Here is a 20315-nt window from a genome sequence, read left to right as displayed (position 1 = left end):
ACTTATTATTAATGAAATTATCAAATAAATATATGATGTGGTTTTATCTTCAAATCCTGCTAAGTTAAAGTTAACTGAACATTAACTCAAATGAAAAAACACCTAACTTCTTAAATATTTTGTATTAAACATACATATTTACAACACAATGTCTAACATGTTCTAGGGTGAATCTTGGTTCATGTTGTTTTGAGCAAACGGCCATCAACATGCTGTACCAGTGTTTTGCTGATGCCTGTATTTTGGAGCATGTCCTAGGCATGTTGTGCTTTACACATTGCAAGGTGTGTAAGGACTTTCTTGTAACACATAGCACTATTGATTGGTCTCCATATAGCTCCCATTGTTCCAAATCAAACACATGTAAGATGAACTAATCAGGAGAATTTGGAACTGCTGTACACCCCCCCCCCCTAAAAAAATAAAGTAACCTCCCTCAGTTAGCCAGGGAATTTGTCGAGGAATAAAAATAAAATCCATATACGGAGAGTCAATGTCCTTATGAACTCCACGCAATGCAGACTTAGAGAAGAAGCTATAACTGTTTGAGGAGGACATGCACACACAATATTTCATGGGAATGGTGTCACAACTACTGCCATTTTAACTTTGAGTAACTTAGGATACCTTATTTCAAATGTACTTGCTAAATGAGATGACATTTGATAACATTATGTAATATTAGGTGTGGCCTTGGGCAGTGAAATACCAAATACTTTGTTACATTCTAACCGACTGAATCACAGCAGATCTGTCACTCACACAGCCCTCTAATCGCAGGTCTATCAACCACCCAGCTCTTAAAAATTATACTCAAAACATGCAGGTCTGAACAATGTTTAGATCATATAAGAACTAATTTTGAAAATGTTAAAGACCTTGATAAGAATTATCCCCATTAGGTTGATACATTAATTATCCAGAGAACCAGGATGTGAAGTTCACTTACGTCTAGCTCAGTAAACTCGGCCCTAGTTTTGAAAAATAGTCTGCAACATAAAATTTCAATTGCTTTTACCGCTAGAATGTTTAAACCCGATATATTAGAAGTATTGTGTTTCCAGGAGTTTAAATTAATTCGTTGATAAAAGCAAGACATACTAATACACTCCTATGGAGTGGAGGTACCTGTTTTCGAGGATCAACATTTCCAATATATCCTGGTGACACACACTATGTGTGAGACAGAGAGATGAAGGGGTGGGAGGTTTGACACAGCACTATGTGTGAGACAGAGAGGTGAAGGGGTGGGAGGTTTGACACAGCACTATGTGTGAGACAGAGAGATGAAGGGTTGGGAGGTTTGACACATCACTATGTGTGAGACAGAGAGGTGAAGGGGTGGGAGGTTTGACACAGCACTATGTGTGAGACAGAGAGATGAAGGCTTGAGAGGTTTGACACAGCACTATGTGTGAGACAGAGAGGGGAAGGGGGGGGAGGTTTGACACAGCACTATGTGTGAGACGGAGAGGTGAAGGGGTGGGAGGTTTGACACAGCCCTATGTGTGAGACAGAGAGGTGAAGGGGTGGGAGGTTTGACCCAGCACTATGTGTGAGACAGAGAGATGAAGGTGGGGGAGGTTGGACATAGCACTATGTGTGAGACAGAGAGATGAAGGGGGTGGGAGGTTTGACAGCACTATGTGTGAGACAGAGAGATGAAGGGGGTGGGAGGTTTGACAGCACTATGTGTGAGACAGAGAGATGAAGGGGGTGGGAGGTTTGACTGAGACAGAGAGATGAAGGGGTGGGAGGTTCGCCACAGCACTATGTGTGAGACAGAGAGATGAAGGTGGGGGAGGTTGGACATAGCACTATGTGTGAGACAGAGAGATGAAGGGGGTGGGAGGTTTGACATAGCACTATGTGTGAGACAGAGAGATGAAGGGTTGGGAGGTTTGACACATCACTATGTGTGAGACAGAGAGGTGAAGGGGTGGGAGGTTTGACACAGCCCTATGTGTGAGACAGAGAGGTGAAGGGGTGGGAGGTTTGACCCAGCACTATGTGTGAGACAGAGAGATGAAGGGGGTGGGAGGTTTGACACAGCACTATGTGTGAGACGGAGAGGTGAAGGGGTGGGAGGTTTGACACAGCCCTATGTGTGAGACAGAGAGGTGAAGGGGTGGGAGGTTTGACCCAGCACTATGTGTGAGACAGAGAGATGAAGGCTTGAGAGGTTTGACACAGCACTAGGTGTGAGACAGAGAGATGAAGGGGTGGGAGGTTCGACACAGCACTATGTGTGAGACAGAGAGATGAAGGGGGTGGGAAGTTTAATATGACACAGCCTTATGTTTGAGACAGAGAGATGACGTGGGTGGGAGGTTTGAAACATCACTATGTGTGAGACAGAGAGATGAAGGGGTGGGAGGTTTGACACAGCACTATGTGTGAGACAGAGCGATAAAGGGGTGGGAGGTTTGAAACATCACTATGTGTGAGACAGAGAGATGAAGGGGTGGGAGGTTTGAAACAGCACTATGTGTGAGACAGAGAGGTGAAGGGGTGGGAGGTTTGACACAGCACTATGTGTGAGACAGAGAGATGAAGGGGTGGGAGGTTTGAAACATCACTATGTGTGAGACAGAGAGATTAAGGGGGTGGGAGGTTTGACACAGCACTATGTGTGAGACAGAGAGATGAAGGGGTGGGAGGTTTGACACAGCACTTTGTGTGAGACAGAGAGGTGAAGGGGTGGGAGGTTTGACACAGCACTATGTGTGAGACAGAGAGATGAAGGGGTGGGAGGTTTGAAACATCACTATGTGTGAGACAGAGAGATGAAGGGGGTGGGAGGTTTGACACAGCACTATGTGTGAGACAGAGAGATAAAGGCGTGGGAGGTTTGGGAAGCTATCACCCAGTAAGTCAGGGGTCTACGTAGGACAGATTTGGACATTATCCTAATAATATAGGGGTCCTCTAGAAAGGACAGACAGTTGGTGAATTACTGTAAATAACTTGTCTATGGATATAAGCAATGCTGTTGTTTGTAATTTCAGCCACACCTAGTGCTGGACATGCCGAGGGCAATACCTGGACCTCCTCAGGCTAATACTGATAACTGACCAGCACATGGAGGCCAAGGAAAGGAATCTGTTACCACAAATGTTCACATTTCCATTTGTAGCTCGGGAAGGCAAGCTGTTAGATATTTACAGAATAACACGAGGCGAGGACAATCTGGCAATCTCTGGTTTATCCCCGACAATATATATTTACACACAAGCAATGTTTGTCCACAACTTGACGACCTGGAGTGTTTATGGTCACCGTAACAATGACCATAAGTCGCTGGTATTTGATATCAATGTCAAACACAACCTAATATGAGCAACAAGCAGATTTTCACATTGAAGCCAGGGTTTTAAAATTATGTTGAATTTTTAATATGCTCCATTTTTTAATGACAATTTATTTCCAATAAGTTTATTATCTAAATCAAGGCCTTATATACATGAAACAGCCCAAGTCACAACCTGTACATCTATTGAAAAGTACTAAAATAATTAATTTAATATCAGATATTAATCCTATCCTAATATATAATAAACACCATTTTGCTGAAGGCAACACTTAGAATGATTCAACTAATTGACTAATGCCCCAGGAAAGATATTTCCTATGCTATGGAATGTAACTTCCTTAACATAAGTTGTAGGTGTTATTTGTTGGCATTTCATTCATAGAAAAATAGAAAATCATCTTGTTTCTACAGGTGTATCAGCTCAGTGGTTTTGTCAATAAGTCGGCTTATAAAGTATACCGAAAAAATTGTCTTCAATATTTTTTAACTGAAAACTGTATAATGTTAAAGCTTAAGGAAACAATCGGCATTTATCTTTATTTCTTTTTCTGGGAAATGCTTATAAGATCATTAATTTGAAGAAAAAGCACTTAGAGACCCCAAGATATGATGTAATCAGAAAGGGAAGTTTAATCTATAGCAGGTAGCTATATAGCAAGATAGTGTTAGAAGTACAGTGCCCTGTGTATCTGTTTAATGTTCAATACACAATGGACCAACAGTGTCTCGAGGCCCTGTGACGAGTCAACCAGATCATAACCAAGCACCTGCAATGAGTTTGATGGAAATAGCTACAAGGCTATTTCAGAAACTGACAATTTAATAGGTTAAAGGTATACACTAGTCTAAATACCATCACACTAGCAGTGTGGCCTACAGTGTAAACCCCGGAGTTATGATGCATACAAACCATTAACAATCAATACAAAGCTTTATATACACCGTTAAATATACCTGTTCAAACCTAATCAAGTGCACTAGTGCACTGACAGTGTGGTAAATTCTGAAGAAATAAATTCTGAAACATACTCCATAATGTTTGACTTTAGAATGGAGAAGGAGTGGATCTGGACCCTCATAAATCTAGAAAAGCTGGAAATTTCATATTAATCCCATCAACAGGAAATCTCAAATCTGAAGTTCAAGGAAAACAATAAAATATCACAGAATTTATAGCAACTGCAAACAACCTGAACTAACCTGTCAGCCTGCACATTGTGACTGATACGTATACTCTGACCTTATATAAATCAGGTACCTCAGGTACTCAATCTCAAAGGGTGGAAAGCTGGCAGATTTTGGGTGTCTGACAATTAGATTAAACAAGAGGCCCATGGGCCTAAACGGTCACCTGAGTTATGTAAAAACTGATGTTATCGATGTTGCCAAATGAAAAAGAAATCATTTTGTAACAAAGGTAACTTGAACTACATGTAATGCAAAAGTAGTGTGAAAGATCTGGGTAGTATATGTACTTTGTACAAATAGAGGTTCTATCAGTCGGCTAAAATTGGTAAAGCACCTTAAGACCCTTCCATCTATGAAGAGTATTTGGTTCTACCATATCTGGATCTTGAGAAGAAGATTTTTGAAATTTTAGTCAATTTGACCCTTTTTGGCCCCACCCCTCAGCCCCCTGGGGGCTGGGGACCATATAATTCACAATTAAACTGTAGTAAAGTGTACCCCCTCCCCAGGGGGGAACGTGAGACCCCAGGGTCATGAAATTCACAATTTTGGTAAAGCACCTTAAGACCCTTCTATCTATGAAGAGTATTTGATTCTGCCTTATCTGGGCCTTGAGAAGAAGATTTTTGAAATTTCAGTCAATTAAACCCTTTTTGGCCCCACCTATCAGCCCCTGGGGGATAGTCAGGGCTGATTTGTGCATATCATCAAACTGCTATCAAATACTGATAATGCTTACCAAGTTTGAATTAATTCCAATGGAAATTAAACAAATGTTGGTCCAAAATGTGATTTCCCTATATAAACCTATAGTCAAGTTTACCTCCTCCCCAGGGTGAAACGTGAGACCTCAGGGACATGAAATTCACAATTTTGGTAAAGCACCTTTAGACCCTTCCGTCTATGAAGAGTATTGGATTCTACCATATCTGGGTCTTGAGAAGAAGATTTTTGAAATTTCAGTCAATTTGACCCTTTTTGGCCCCACCCATCAGCCCCTTGGGGTCAGTCAGGGCTGATATGTGCATACCATCAAACTGCTATCCAATGCTGATAATGCTAACCAAGTTTGAATTAATATAGTCAATGTGCTGTCTTTGGAAGAAAAACTAGAATAGTTTGGTTACAGAGGATATAGAAAGGTTCTATCAGGAATGATACCACCCAACACTAGTGTATAGCTCTAATTAAAGCTCTAAAAAGTCACTCTTGACCTGACGACATTCATAACCAAAGTCTTTGCTATGATGGGGAACAAACAAATAAGGATTTGCAGTCCCCCTTACTGCACTGTCTGAATTCTTTTGATTATCAAGCATACAATAACATTACTAAGCAGGCATTATCATACTATGTGAACAATACATAAATGTATACTTACTATGTACATAATTTCAATAACAATATAGTGAAAGTCAACAGCACATTTTTATTGAAGTGATGAATGTTACAGGAATATGAATAATATGATGCAAATAAAACACCACTTCTAGAAACCCAAAAGACATTGGACAATTAATGACTTTGACCATTACGGTAATTGCTATTACCAAATTTTGTCTAGGACAGCTAGCTTGACAGAGCCAGGACAAGAACATCTCCTTAACGATAGAAAGAATAGCTTTAAGGTAAGATTATTGTCATGTGCTTTCTGATGCCTGGTCATTATGCCTGGTCATCAGCTGTTTGATTGGTAAACTGTATCGACTATGGTTGGTGACGTACACTTGGGTACCTGTGTATACCTGTGTATACCTGGGCTGTCGTCCAACCTGCCTTCTTTACACCTGTCTACCCTTACCCTTTACTCCTTTATTTTACATATAAATCTGTTTTCAATTATCAGAACAGGTAAAGGTGTAAAAGATACCATAGCAAATCAGGACTTAATTGAGAGATAGAAACCTGATCTGACGTTAGCAGACCCCCCTAGATCAAGTTAAATAGCCCTTGTCTGAGGCATGAAACTGATTAGAACCAACAGGTTGGTCTGCCACCCATTAAAGTGTATACACCATGTAGTATTTAGTAACTTCAGGGAATATTGAACTGAGGCTAATTAATACAGGAGGGGCTAATAAAACTCCTACTACATATATATATATATATATATATATATAGCGATAAATGGTTTTAAATGTCCATGTGACAGTAAAAATATAAATAAAACAAAACACATCTTGGGGCTCTTCAGGCGACTAGCCCCAAAGTTATATACATGTATATAGGAAACGTGAAATTTAATGTAATTAGTATACCACATTTACTGTATTTAAAGTTATATCACAGAACAGACTATTTCTCTGCAATCCCCCATCAATGTTGGTAACAACGTAATGATGGACAAAAACGTTACGATAGACAATTGTATCTGAAAAGTACATTCAAACAACATATTCACACTTAACATCTGGCTGCACATGCAACGTTTGTGCAGTGACAGATCAATGAATTACTTTTTGCTATAAATATGTATTTGTCGGCATTCAGTACAGGTAAGATAGTCTACCTGTGCCCGACACCATACCTGTACAGGCAGGTATCACAGAACAATCACTGACCAATTCTCAGGCAAGGTTCATCAGCCATTGAGCTTTATCAGGTAAAGTAACCAGGACTTTTAACTAAGGATGCCATTTAACCTGCTAACAAGCTCCAACAATATAGCCTCATTGATAGAATACCTACAGAAATAATGCTCGTCTTTAGTTGCCCCGAGACCACAAACAATTTCCTCATTTTTAAAAAGCCATTTGCACTTAATTTGCCGAAGTTGAAATCTGATAAGCAAGAACTACGCCATATACTTAGTTGTTTTGTGTGTAGAGCAATGTGTGTGATCGTTATAAATAGCTTATTTAATCTACAGACTTTCACCCTCCCTTTACAGCACAAACACTATCTAAGGAATGACAATGGTACATAAACTAGACAATGGTACATATACTAAAGGGGCCAGCAAGGACAGCAGTAGGAGGGAATGGCAATGATACCAATACACCGAGGGAATGGAAATGATACCAATACATAGAGGGAATGTCAATGATACCAATACCCAGAGGGAATGGCAATGATACCAATAGATAGAGGGAATGGCAATGATACAAATACATACAGGGAATGGCAATGATACCAATACATATAGGGAATGGCAATGATACCAATACATAGAGGGAACGGCAATGATACCAATACATAGAGGGAATGTCAATGATTCCAATACATAGAGGGAATGGCAATGATACCAACACACAGAGGGAATGGCAATGATACAAATACAAAGAGGGAATGGCAATGATACCAACACACAGAGGGAATGGCAATGATACAAATACACAGAGGGAATGGCAATGATACCAAAACATAGATGGAATGGCAATGATATCAATACACAGAGGGAACGGCAATGATACCAATACATAGAGGGAATGGCAATGATACCAATACATAGAGGGAATGGCAATGATACAAATACACACCAATACATAGAGGGATTGGCAATGATACCAATACATAGAGGGAATGGCAATGATACAAATACATAGAGGGAATGGCAATGATACCAATACACAGAGGGAATGGCAATGATACCAATACAAAGAGGGAATGGCAATGATACAAATACACACCAATACACAGAGGGAATGGCAATGATACCAATACATAGAGGGAATGGCAATGATACCAATACATAGAGGGAATGGCAATGATACCAATACATAGAGGGAATGGCAATGATACCAATACACAGAGGGAATGGCAATGATACCAATGACAGCAATGAAACAAATGATAGATCATGTTCGTCAATGATGAATATAAGTTCAAATGTTCACTTGGCCTACAAAACCTGTAGCCTTTATGTTTTGACTGAGAGACTGCATGAGCATATGACCTCTCCTGACATAACCTTAACCATGTTTATAAGTCTCACACTGTATAACTAGCCCACCATTTCCTACATCACTGAACACTCAAAGACACTTTAGAGGTAAGTCATTATCTCTGCTAACTATACCAGAACAGAGTCATTATTTTCCATCCCAGTGGTTTCAGTTCAAATAAGTACAATGGGTAGTTGATGCCAAAACAAATTCAGAACTGTATGCCAAAATTTGCAAACAAGATTTGTAGCTGTAAATGTTCTGGGAGTGTTACAAATAGGCCTGTAGATTTGGCTAATCAGCACATTTTAATCCCCGACATACCTGGCAATAATCTACACACCCCGTCACAAACCCACCAGGTATATACCGGTAATCCTAAATTACTGGCGTACGACTTTTACACACATTAATCTCATACCTCATTAATCTTGTACAGACCAGCACAGGTAACTTCAAATCCAGTTTCATGATTTTATTTTTTGGGAAATAGAAATATATACATATCAATGACGTTCTGATACCTATCTGGAATATTTAGCAATAAAAAAATCATCTTTCACAACTATATATAATAGTCACAAGGTTGAATATATAGTGTTGGTAGTGTTGGGCAGTTTATAACCATATGTCAAAATAAACATTTTTGGTACCCATTAAAAAGCAACTTGAAAAAGACCTTTCATCTATGTATTTCCAAATGCTCTCCCTCTATATATTTTTCTAACTAAACATAACACATTTATTATCTAAATTTCAAATTAATAAATACCTTTAATGCAACAAAACCTCAGATATATGATAATTCTATGATATTCTTACAAACCATATATAAAGACCCAGATTTATTAGTAATTTACCAGTTTCAATGGACTGATTCAGATATATAATTATTTCAATTCATAAAACAACAGGAAGTGGAATCTTGACCAGAAATATGAATCATTACAGCAAGCTGACTGTACATATTATACACAGTACTGGTAGGAATGTCAGGAACGGTTGTCTACAGACATCATAAGTCTACTGTACATAATAATAATACCAGTGAATAAACTTAACATACAATTTACTATATACATCAATCACAGTGACTGTTATGTCTGTACAAGTACACTATTATAACGGTAATAAGCTCACATTATCACTGACAATAATTACGTTCAATAATCAATTATGGTCTGGCTAGTCCACCAGTACTTTTAAAATTCAAGAATGAAAACATTTCAAAAGTAAACTGATCCCTACCGAAGTTTGACTTTTGTGGAGAGGAGATAGAAAGATAAAGTAACAATAACTGTTGTGTTGTTCCATTGATGTTTGACAGCCAAGTGTGGGCTAGGTAAATCTGTACAGGTTTGTAACCACTTCTGTTAGACTTGATTGTAACGAGACAGTACTACATACTAATTACCAGTAGTTCATGCCACCTACCCTTTCACCTGTCAAACTTATAATGTCTTTTAGGGGTAAAACTGAAGAGCGAACACAAATTGTCCCCTCAAAGAACAGGACAACAACAAAATAGATATTCCCTTATACTGGTATTGCCATATACAATATAAGAATCAAATGTCAAAAATTAAATAACATTACATGCATCTATCTACTCAAACACACAATAAAAAACTGAGACTCAATTGTTATACATCACAAACTTTCAAACAATGCACCTTGAAAAATTAAACTTTTCACAGGAAAAAAACTGTCACTTTTTTTAGATTTGGTTCAAACTTGTCAATTTGCATAAGGGAGACTCATTATCATTATATAACCTTACCAAATTAGCGATGAGCTATAACTGCCATGGGCAAACTGTCGATGTGATTGTTTTGCATCATTATATATACATATACGTAATGGTTAATTATGTGCAATAATACGAGATGACCGTTCCATTTATTACATAAGCATCCACAATGGATAAATACATGCTTGATTTGAACTGCATTTCTTTTGATAAACCAATTTCATTTTATGTCAGATCAAATAATTGGTTTGGTTTGTAGTGTTCAACGTCCTACTAACAGCTACAGTCATTTAAGGACATGCTAGGATTTTATGGTGGAGGAAAGCCGGAGTACCCGTTGAAAAACCATCGACTTGTGGCCAGTACATGTCAACTGCCCCACATAGGCCTCAAACCCGCCGCGACCCAGCGGTGGATGGCTAGTGACCATAGATGCCTTAACCACTCGAACACTGCAGACCCTCGAAATATTCAAATAACGGTGAATATACAAAGTGAACAGCTTTCAGTTGGCTTTCATATCAATTATGAATGCCAACTGAAACCAGTTTGAAATAAGTCAATTATTGTTTAGGTTAAGAGAACATACTGCTTTGTCAGCAGGTGTTGATGTGGAATTATTCCTACCAGCAGGTCACTCCATTAGTAACCATTAGTGCTACAGTCAGGTAGGCCAAGAGCGGGTTGTTACTCGGTTCAGAAATCAATCACCCCAAGCTCAATATAAAGAGATGCATTCCTCACATCTTTCGAGTTGTACAAACACATTACGACTTACAACTTTAACCTGGATGCTTCACTATGGTAACCAATTCAAAAGGCTACTGTACTATTCTGTCTAAATGACTTCATAGCTTACTGCAGCTGTATCTAACCATGAAATCTACTAGTTTTAACGCTTATAGCAGTAATATCAAAACATGCTAATACCAATCAATGGTTATCATCTGTATATTGATAACACCATGGTCAATTACTATGGTAAAATACAGAAAGTATGCTGTATATAGGAAAATACAAATTCTGGCCAAAAATTACACCTCCGAAAAATGTTAGAACAAGTTCTGATTGGATTTTTATGATCACTTATAAAATTACACACCCACTGGCCAAATAATTGAACTATTGATGTCATTCTCTGAGCCAACAACACTTTATTGTAAATGTCAAGCTCTTTACCATACCAGACCTAGCTCCAACACAAGATGTGGTTTGTAAATCTATATCAATCATGCAGAAAATTCAATTACTACTTTAACCCAACCTGATGAACAGTAAAATTGGCTGACCGAACATTGAACACCAAACAGCTTTTATGTGTTAGAAATCAACTTCAAACACTGTATCTTTGTATACTATAAGTAAGGACAAAAGATTGTCATATACCCATATTTCTTAAGATCAAAATGCAAGCTTTGATGAACAGTAAAACTGTGAAAGAATAAGAACAAAGGGCACCTGTCCTTTTAGGTTTCCCTTATAAAGAATCCATGACAGACAATTGGTAAATTTGAAACAATATATTATTTATTCTTATTTCGAAACCAAATTCAATATTCAAGCTGTTTTTCACACACATTTGAAATACTGGAACACTGCAAGATATACTGTACCGTAATAACCGTCAAGGCCATTTAACAGTTATGTACAGATATAGACTTACAAACAGGTACAGGCGAAAGTTACACAATGTGATATTCTATCTGGTGGAATTCCCTTATTATGGACTCAAAATATCTTATTTTTAGTTCAAACACCTTCTTAACCAAAACACTTTCTTTATCAAATGACTGAAAAATTGACATGACGAACGACAACAATGTCATATACGTGTGTACTTGTAACTGTATCTCGACATATCAATATAACTACAATAGAAAAACAGTCAACAAAGGTTTATACCTGACCGTACAACAACTAACACAACACACACAATAGCTGTACCAACATTACTTCCATAACGAAAAGATTCATTATAAAGTAAACCAGAATATGTGTGATATTTTTGTTTCATGTCTCATACATGAAAGTTTAACTAATGCAGTACAAACACTTGACTGTCTGACTACCTCTTTGAAATAATAAAGACTTTTCTACAAGCAAAAGTCTTGTAATCTCATTGATAACGCAGGTGGCGGAGAACTAGTAGACTGGGGAACAAGCATGTATTTCTATCCGTTTTGATATATATGTATATCGAATAAATGATTTTGACTAACAAACTGCCATTTGATGGTGTTTGAGGGATTGGAGATATACTAATTTTACAATACTACAGACATAAACCTATTTCTGTCCCAACCTCTCACTGGCCTTTCCAACCAATAAAGCTTGTTAATTTGTGATCTCATACAATGCTAATCTGTCATGATTGATGTTTTATACCTACAAGTACACGTGTGTAGGATCAACATCAATACATTTTATCAACACGTTATCCTATGAGTGGCCCAAGCCCCGAGTCCATCTGCTCCTCTTCCCCTTCTGGGAGGGTGCTGTTCATTTTGTCTTCCCCTGGGAGATAGTGACACCCCCCCCCCACACACACACACACACACGCACACCTCCACAGTTCTCCTATTCCTGTCCCCAAGAGGGTAGTGTTTCCCTGGAAGCATAGTGCTGTTCCAGCTCCCCTGTAATTATAGTGTAACTCTCCCATCAAACTTTTTCCCATCATATGTTTTTACTAATTAATGATGGTGTGTTACTATTTGTATAAAGCCCGACAAACCTTCACAGTAAGTTGTATAACGTTACATAAACATATCATACCAGTCTACAACCAACACTGTCTATGTACAGGTATGGGGCTTCCATTTGTACCCCATTGATCAGGCAATCCATGTAGTTTTAACATGTATCCCGCCCAATACACAATCAGGACATTACTATACAGACCCTATACCAAACAGTAACCTCCTGTGGGTTCTAGAACAGCTGTATTCGTGAAATGTACTTATTTAAGTATTTCTCTGTTGTGTGTTTGTATTAACACGTGAACCAATACAGCTGTTGAACTTAAAAACTTGAAATTCCATTTCTGTTTTCTCAATTGCAAATAAAAAAGATACTAGTGATATTTATAGATATTCAATATAAAACTACCTCCCTCCAGATACGATCTGTTCAGGGCTATTTTATCTACCACATGAGTCAGTCTACTTCAAGTTAAGCCTCCAACTTGTACTAGAGATCATGCACAGCAGAACAAAATCCTGCCTCGTTAGGTATGATTACTTATCTGGAGTTTTTGACAAGACAATTAACTCCAATCTAACAGGTGTTTTTAATTAGGACAAACTTTTAAAATATTTGTGACTTTCTGACTCTGCTAAATACTGCACTATACGCCTACAACAGTCAATGATCATACTATGTGTAGTTGATTTCTAGGCTGCTTTCTATCTTCTGCTGAGAAATATTGACTATGTTTCTACAACATTTGCTGATCTACTGAAGACTCATAATCCTACTATCAGGGTTACATATGTAAAAGTTCAATTTTTAGTTCTTGCCAACATTCTCGTTTGCTTGTCAACACAAAAATCACCTCTGTAATATGGTTACAAATCATGAAACACTACATATCATAGGAATGCAGTACGAATCTGTATCCACCTACAAATTTCTACTGTGGTTTCATGTTCAGAAATAGCAACTTTTATATTTGAAGGGCACAACAAATATTCAATTTAAGGCTACTACAACAGTACATTTAACACGGACAGTAAATAAATCCAGATCGGGGTCATCACACACAAGTTGTCAGTGGTCCATCCAAAGAAAGTGAATTCTGATCCCAATGCTGAGGTAGAATCAGGATATTTTGGTGTTAATATCCAAAACAAAAGAGAAGTCACATACAAACTATTAAATTTCTCAATATAAGTATTGGGAAGATGAAGCTCTGATGATAAGAGCCTTGATAAATGAGGTACTGCAGATTTTAATTGTACACAAGGTTACAGTTGCCTTTGTGCTAGAGGGAATAGGGGTTAAACAGGGGACTGGGAAGCTGGGAGCACACTCTTTCCTGTTACAGAGGTTAAGCAACCTTATGTCCTTTGTCTAAATCTCCCTCAGCCATGTAAGTGTACATTCTCCTTCCCAGGTACAATCTACACGAGTACTTACCAGTTCCTGTGAGGCGAAGGCTGGGGAGGATGGCTCGACAGTGGAATCATAGCAATAGTCAAATGTGAAGTTTTTCACTCTCTCCCGACTATCTCCAAAGTCGGACTGACCATCAACCTACAAATGGAAATACAGGCCAATACAGAAATCTTTTCTCAAGCTTGAGATAAAATACAGGTAAAAACTAAAATCTATAACTTCTGAATATTTCATTATCCTTTAAAGGAATTCAGCTGAAGAATATTACAATTTTTTTCCTAATCGGAGAACAAAGGGCTGGGGCAGGTCCTTCTACACGCCCAGTGTTGTAGGAAGAGCTACCTCTGATCAAGTTATTTGTTTTACAACACAACATAAAAGTTAGTTCCTGTATCTTCAAAATCCAAGCAACTAAAATTAATTTCTAAATGCATATGTACACATAATCTTAATGGCAGTATACATTTAATATCCCAGTCTGATAAATCCCTTGCTCAATTACATGTACTTTAATGAATCTGCTTTTTTTTTAAAGAAAAAAACATGTGATATTATTACTTATACTAATTGTGACCTATTATAATTTCTCCTTTATATATGTTAGGGATATAACTACCAGATAAATTCATCATTTGTTCATACTTCTCAATTGTATTTGTACTCTCTATGCAAAGTTAACGGTTTTTCTGGTATATGAGCACAATTAGTTTCACATTTCTCCAACATCTTAATGAAGTTCCAGTTAACGTTATTCCAATATCTTACTTAGGTGTTTAGAAGATACCTGTGCATGTGTTTATGCAGCGATATGTATACACACATACAATTTACTACCCTAGGAAGTATAGTTTGTCTTTTAAAATTGTCAGGAATTCACATACAGTGTACGTTGTTAATGGCAATATCATTTATACTATTCAGAAGATCACATTTATACAGTTTAGTTTATGGTTTTGATGGTGAAACATACAAATGTCTGACATATTCAAGATCCTGATTCAGAAACTTGAAAAAGTCTGGATGCAAATTTGTTTAATATTTCAAATTGAATCACATATTACAGACCGTTTCCTCTCTTGGTACATTTCTCTATTTGTTGTGATATGTCACAATACGATTATATACCAATGCAAGCTGATATTGATACTTTAATATTTCAGTCATTTGATATCTCTTATCTGAAACCTAATATAGAAAATATGTATCAGAGTCTAAAACAATATAAATATTAACAAATTCTTCCTTAAAGCAACAAAAAGTTCACGTCTCTATATATACATCAAAACATTAAACATGACACCAATTCATATTATCAGTGTCAATGTTGTAAGCCAATCCGATTAATTGTAACAAAGAAACACGTTTGTAAAACAGATATCAATATCATACCTTATAATAAGATATGATATACAAACTGCCAAATCATGTGACCTATGTGTTTTATTACCTGTATCCCAATACCTTTATATTTGCCTTTTTGTGAGTCTATTGTAATTAATATCAAGTTCTGTCATATTTTCTTTTGATAACAAATGATACAAAATGATTACACATAACTTGTAACCTTTTGATTTATTAACTTCATTCAAAAGTTTAAAAGTTCTCCAATGTGTTTATACTGTTGATTGATATTAAAAGAGTCCGGTGTTTTTCTAACATTTTGTGTGGCGGCATTCCATAACTCAATCTACACCCCACTGTGTATCAGCTAACCTCCTTTTTTATCACTCCTGATCAATCGTCAATGTTTTTATATGCCAGGTTTTAGCCATTATCGTGAAATATGTTCCAGATGATTTTGACGAACTTAATATTGATCACATAACCCGATTGTGTCTGCTAAGTAAGTAACATACATATATAACAGCTATCATCTGACCTGCTTCAAGTGATCAAACGGGTGTTAGGAGAGAATACAGTTATGCCAAGGTGCCATACTTGACAAGATTTTGTCTTTTAAATTGAGACTGCTGACAATTTAATTTTTGCATGCTATCCGATTAAGTGATCTCTCTGAGTAAACTGTGAGGAAGCCTACCAATAGGTTGTGTATACGCTCGTCACCTCCCGCAGTACCACACAATACCATTACAACGCCTGCTTATCTTAAATCTTCTCTCATTGACAGCCACCCCCAAATCTTATAATCACCAAAACATTTAAACACATTTTTTATTTGGTTGATGATTTCCATTCTTCAACAACACTTATCTCTATATAAGCTTGTGTAAGCTTCAATGTTCTTATCCCAAATCAAAAGGGAAAAAAGGGGTTTTGTTGGATTCTTCTTACTGTAAATTGGAAAAACTGTTTGTTATTTGAAAGCTGTAAATAGCGGTATGAGTTTTCAATAGAATAATGATAACAGTAGTAGGATCTCCTCAACACCACAAAGCGAGGTCTCCACCGACACAATATGGTCATTTACAGGTATTGTAGAACACATACATACATTGTATGCTGAGTATAATATCAAATTATAGAGTAATACTACGACTATAGGAGTATAGTACACTAAACAGAAATAGTTAGGATCAAGCGTTTAAACTCAGTAGTGGGAGGTTTATATGTTAACGGGTGTTCAAACCTGGTAGAAAATAAAATTAACTGGACACATGCCAATAGGGCAAGGGTTTGGTTGAAGTGTTGACACACCTATTGTAGTGGGTAGATATGTATAAACGCTAGATATACAGGCATGGTTATATAGGTATATTCCAGGCGAAAGATCAATAAAATTGTTTTAAAGTAAACATCATACTTGTAATGTTCTTTATAAAGGTATTACACAATACATAACATACTTCCAAAATCTCTCTCTATATATATATATCACAGGGAGTCTCACGATTTTTCAACTTTTTATATATTTTTTTTATATTTGAACTCCCTAGAACATGTTTACTAAAATTGATTACCTGCATATAGAACAACTTGAAACTTTTTTTACACTATCACTTAATAGAGGTCACCTCTGGACATATACTATTTATTCCAGTTTCTCATTCTCCACTTCTAACATTTTAAAGGTATAGGTAAGTATGCTAGAATGGACTCTGGTTATTTCAGATGCACGTTATTTTCTAATGAGACATCTTTAGTTCAAAGTATGTGATGGAGATTTCCAAATGCTTACACCATAAAGAAGGTAGGCTTCCCTAAGTATTAGGGTATGGAGCAGTGGGTCAGGGTAAGTAAAACCTTTTCAGAGCAGGGAAGCATGCCTAAGGCGGCCATACAGTACATACCACTTTCTGGATGAGAAAACTTAAGGGCAGTTAGGGGTTGGATGAGCAAGTATAGTACCATGACCTAAGAAGGGACTGTTAGGGGTTGGATGTTAAGTATATGGGACCTCTCTGATACGAATCTAAATCTGATAATTTAGGTCATTACCAGTTAGGTGGCTGGGACATTTGTACGTGGCTGGTTTTCTGCGTTGCTGTAACTTCATACCGCGTCCCAATTTAATTGATCTCATATTTCTTGTGAATGTTTATACTGTAGCTATCATGCACAGACAGTACAGCTACATCTGTGTTTTCCCCAATTTATTTTATTCTGAGTTTAATTCAACTGTATATCTTAGATATTGAGCTGATTTATCAGATTACTATTTTAAAATTATATACATCGTCTATAACAGATTATTAGCAATCGTTAGTCTGAACCGAGCCGGTTACAGCACGCGCGCTCACGAGTGTCCAGCCTCCAACACACAGGTGCGACAAGGCTTACCTTAATGTTCTCCACACTGACCGTGTCCCCACTAACATCCACAATACATTTGGCATTTTTCTCCCGTTCTCTGTAACGATAAATCACAGTATTCACATCATCACGGTACAAAGCTATCCGACATATTTCTCGACATTCATAAGCTATCGCGTTACGTTAGTAACTCAATAAGCTAGCGCAGTCAAAACTTACTTTTCACTCAGGGGTCTCACCCTCACCGCTACCTTCACGTTGGACATTACTCCTAGCCAGGCTCATCCATTTTCAATCCAATTCATGCATAAATATTCCATGTTTCGAGAAGCATTAGTCCACACAAACCGAACGCTACACAGCACTGCACATGTAGTTGTGAAGTATGTGTAACTCTGTCAAACTATCTCAGGCAGTCGGGGTCACGGCTCGTACGCCAGCCAATCACTGGCGCGCTCACAGCTGTCACAACCTATCAGGCGGGATCTTACAAATATAGATACTAGCCACGTGTATTTTATTACAATGTTTGTTTTATTAGTTTAATTGCCAATTAATGACAGTGGTGTGAGTACGACATGAGTTATTGCCCCTTATCGTAGTAAAAACTGAAAAACACTCATTGAATAACCTAAACGCCATAATCCCATATAATTGTAAAAAATACTCCGTGTGTATGAGAAACTGTCAAACATGTGAATAAAATTAGGGTACAAAAGGACACATTCTTACATGGTAGATAGGTTAAATACCTATCTATAATCAGACACTTGTGTGACTGTTGAAGGTGTCAATTAATATAAACTATCTATATCAGACACCTATGTGACTGTTGAAAGTGTCCATTATATAAACTGTCTATATCAGACACCTATGTGACTGTTGAAAGTGTCCATTGTACATATGGGTACAGAAAACTTGTCTTTATCAGATATCTGTGTGACTGTTGAAGATGTCATATAGTCTATCTCAGACACCTGTGACTGCTGAAGGTGTCCATTGTAGACAGGTACAGTAAACCTGTCTATATCAGACATCTTTGTGACTATTGAAAGTGTCCATCGTAGAGAGTTAAAGGGACAATTATAGTGAAGCAAGTTTTTATAATCTTAATTGTTACAAACTTCCTCATGATAACATGTTCTTGCACCTCAGACAGAGATATCCCACGTTATACCTGTGCTAGATTTTTCTATCTCATCCGATCTGTCTTGTACCTTTACGTGACATTTCGCTCAATTTTTACACTGCGTTGTATTCATCTGCATGTTAACTGCTTGAAATTGACAATCTGCATTATAAATGTTCTGTTTTGTCGCTATATGTATAGTTTTGATGTTGTTAGATATTTGATTTTGTAGATAAAATGTAATCTTCACTATGAATAATGTTGTAATCTATGTAGGGACGGACTACATTTTTACGCGGAAGCATTCAAATGTAGCTTTAGTAGTGAAGAGGTCATTATCATTTGAGTCCAAAGGCGGGATACTTGTAGTTTTTAGCAAAATTGAAAAGTTCTTTTCGAACTAAAAACTGCGAGAGAAAAAAAAATCATTTACCTGTAACTGAGTGAGATAGGGTTATCTCAGTCTCGGGCTAAGATTCTGTAACATCCCAACCTCGGCTGGGATTTTGTTACAGAATCTTAACCCTTGACTGAGATAACTCGATCTCGCTCAGATTTTATTAGTCTGACACTCCTTATCAACAAGTCATGTACCTAAATTGACAAGAGACAACGTTTAACTTTTCTTGGCGTTTTTAATTCGTAATGAAGAAATCCTTTACTGTACAACAGTACGTTTTAGCGGCAACTGTCGGTGAACTTCTAGCTAACAAAATGTCTTTACAGCCGAGACAAGAAGGTAAATTCTCGCTTCATTCAACTAACTCCTTTGCAATACAAGTACAGGCATTTATTCTAAATCAAAAGTATCTTCCAAACAACATCTCATTCATCGTAAATGAGTGATCTATTTTATGTTTCAACCTACTGATATCATACTTTGTGCGGTTTGAAGTTCTCCCTGAGGTACTCTCAGTGTGTGCATACTCTAATCAGTAAACCTGTTTCTTTTAATTTTATTCAAATCCAATTGTGAACACAAATATCTCATTAGATTTATATATTATATAATACTTATACTTCCTGCTTGCGATGTATTGTGTAAATTTAAAGCGACAAGAATGTGCTATGTGTGAAGTAGGTCGACAGTGTGGTACTGAAAGGCCCAGATTTTGCGCTATTTCGTAGCAAATTTTATCACCAAATTTCCCAAAAGATAGAACTGACCACATTGGACATAGGCTTCAGGTCATGTCAATATGACCTACATAAAAAATCTTTAGG

General features: G+C 37.2%; 1 protein-coding gene across 1 annotated transcript in view; it reads right to left on the bottom strand.

Moving 5' to 3' along the window:
• LOC110442587 overlaps positions 1-18321 on the bottom strand; it is a 111133-nt gene extending 92812 nt beyond the window's left edge. The window contains exons 1-3 of the mRNA XM_021486267.1: positions 18182-18321; positions 17990-18059; positions 14273-14389 (exon numbers count right to left, since the gene is read on the bottom strand). Coding sequence (XP_021341942.1) covers positions 14273-14389; positions 17990-18059; positions 18182-18228 — 234 coding nt within the window. The 5' untranslated portion in view covers positions 18229-18321. The remainder of the gene's footprint in view (positions 1-14272; positions 14390-17989; positions 18060-18181) is intronic.
• Positions 18322-20315: the final 1994 nt, after the last annotated feature.

The sequence above is a fragment of the Mizuhopecten yessoensis genome, unplaced genomic scaffold (assembly GCF_002113885.1).
Source record: "Mizuhopecten yessoensis strain PY_sf001 unplaced genomic scaffold, ASM211388v2 scaffold716281, whole genome shotgun sequence".
Lineage (NCBI taxonomy): Eukaryota > Metazoa > Mollusca > Bivalvia > Pectinida > Pectinidae > Mizuhopecten > Mizuhopecten yessoensis.
Note: the sequence above shows the minus strand (reverse complement) of the source record. Positions and strands in the feature narration are given on the sequence as shown.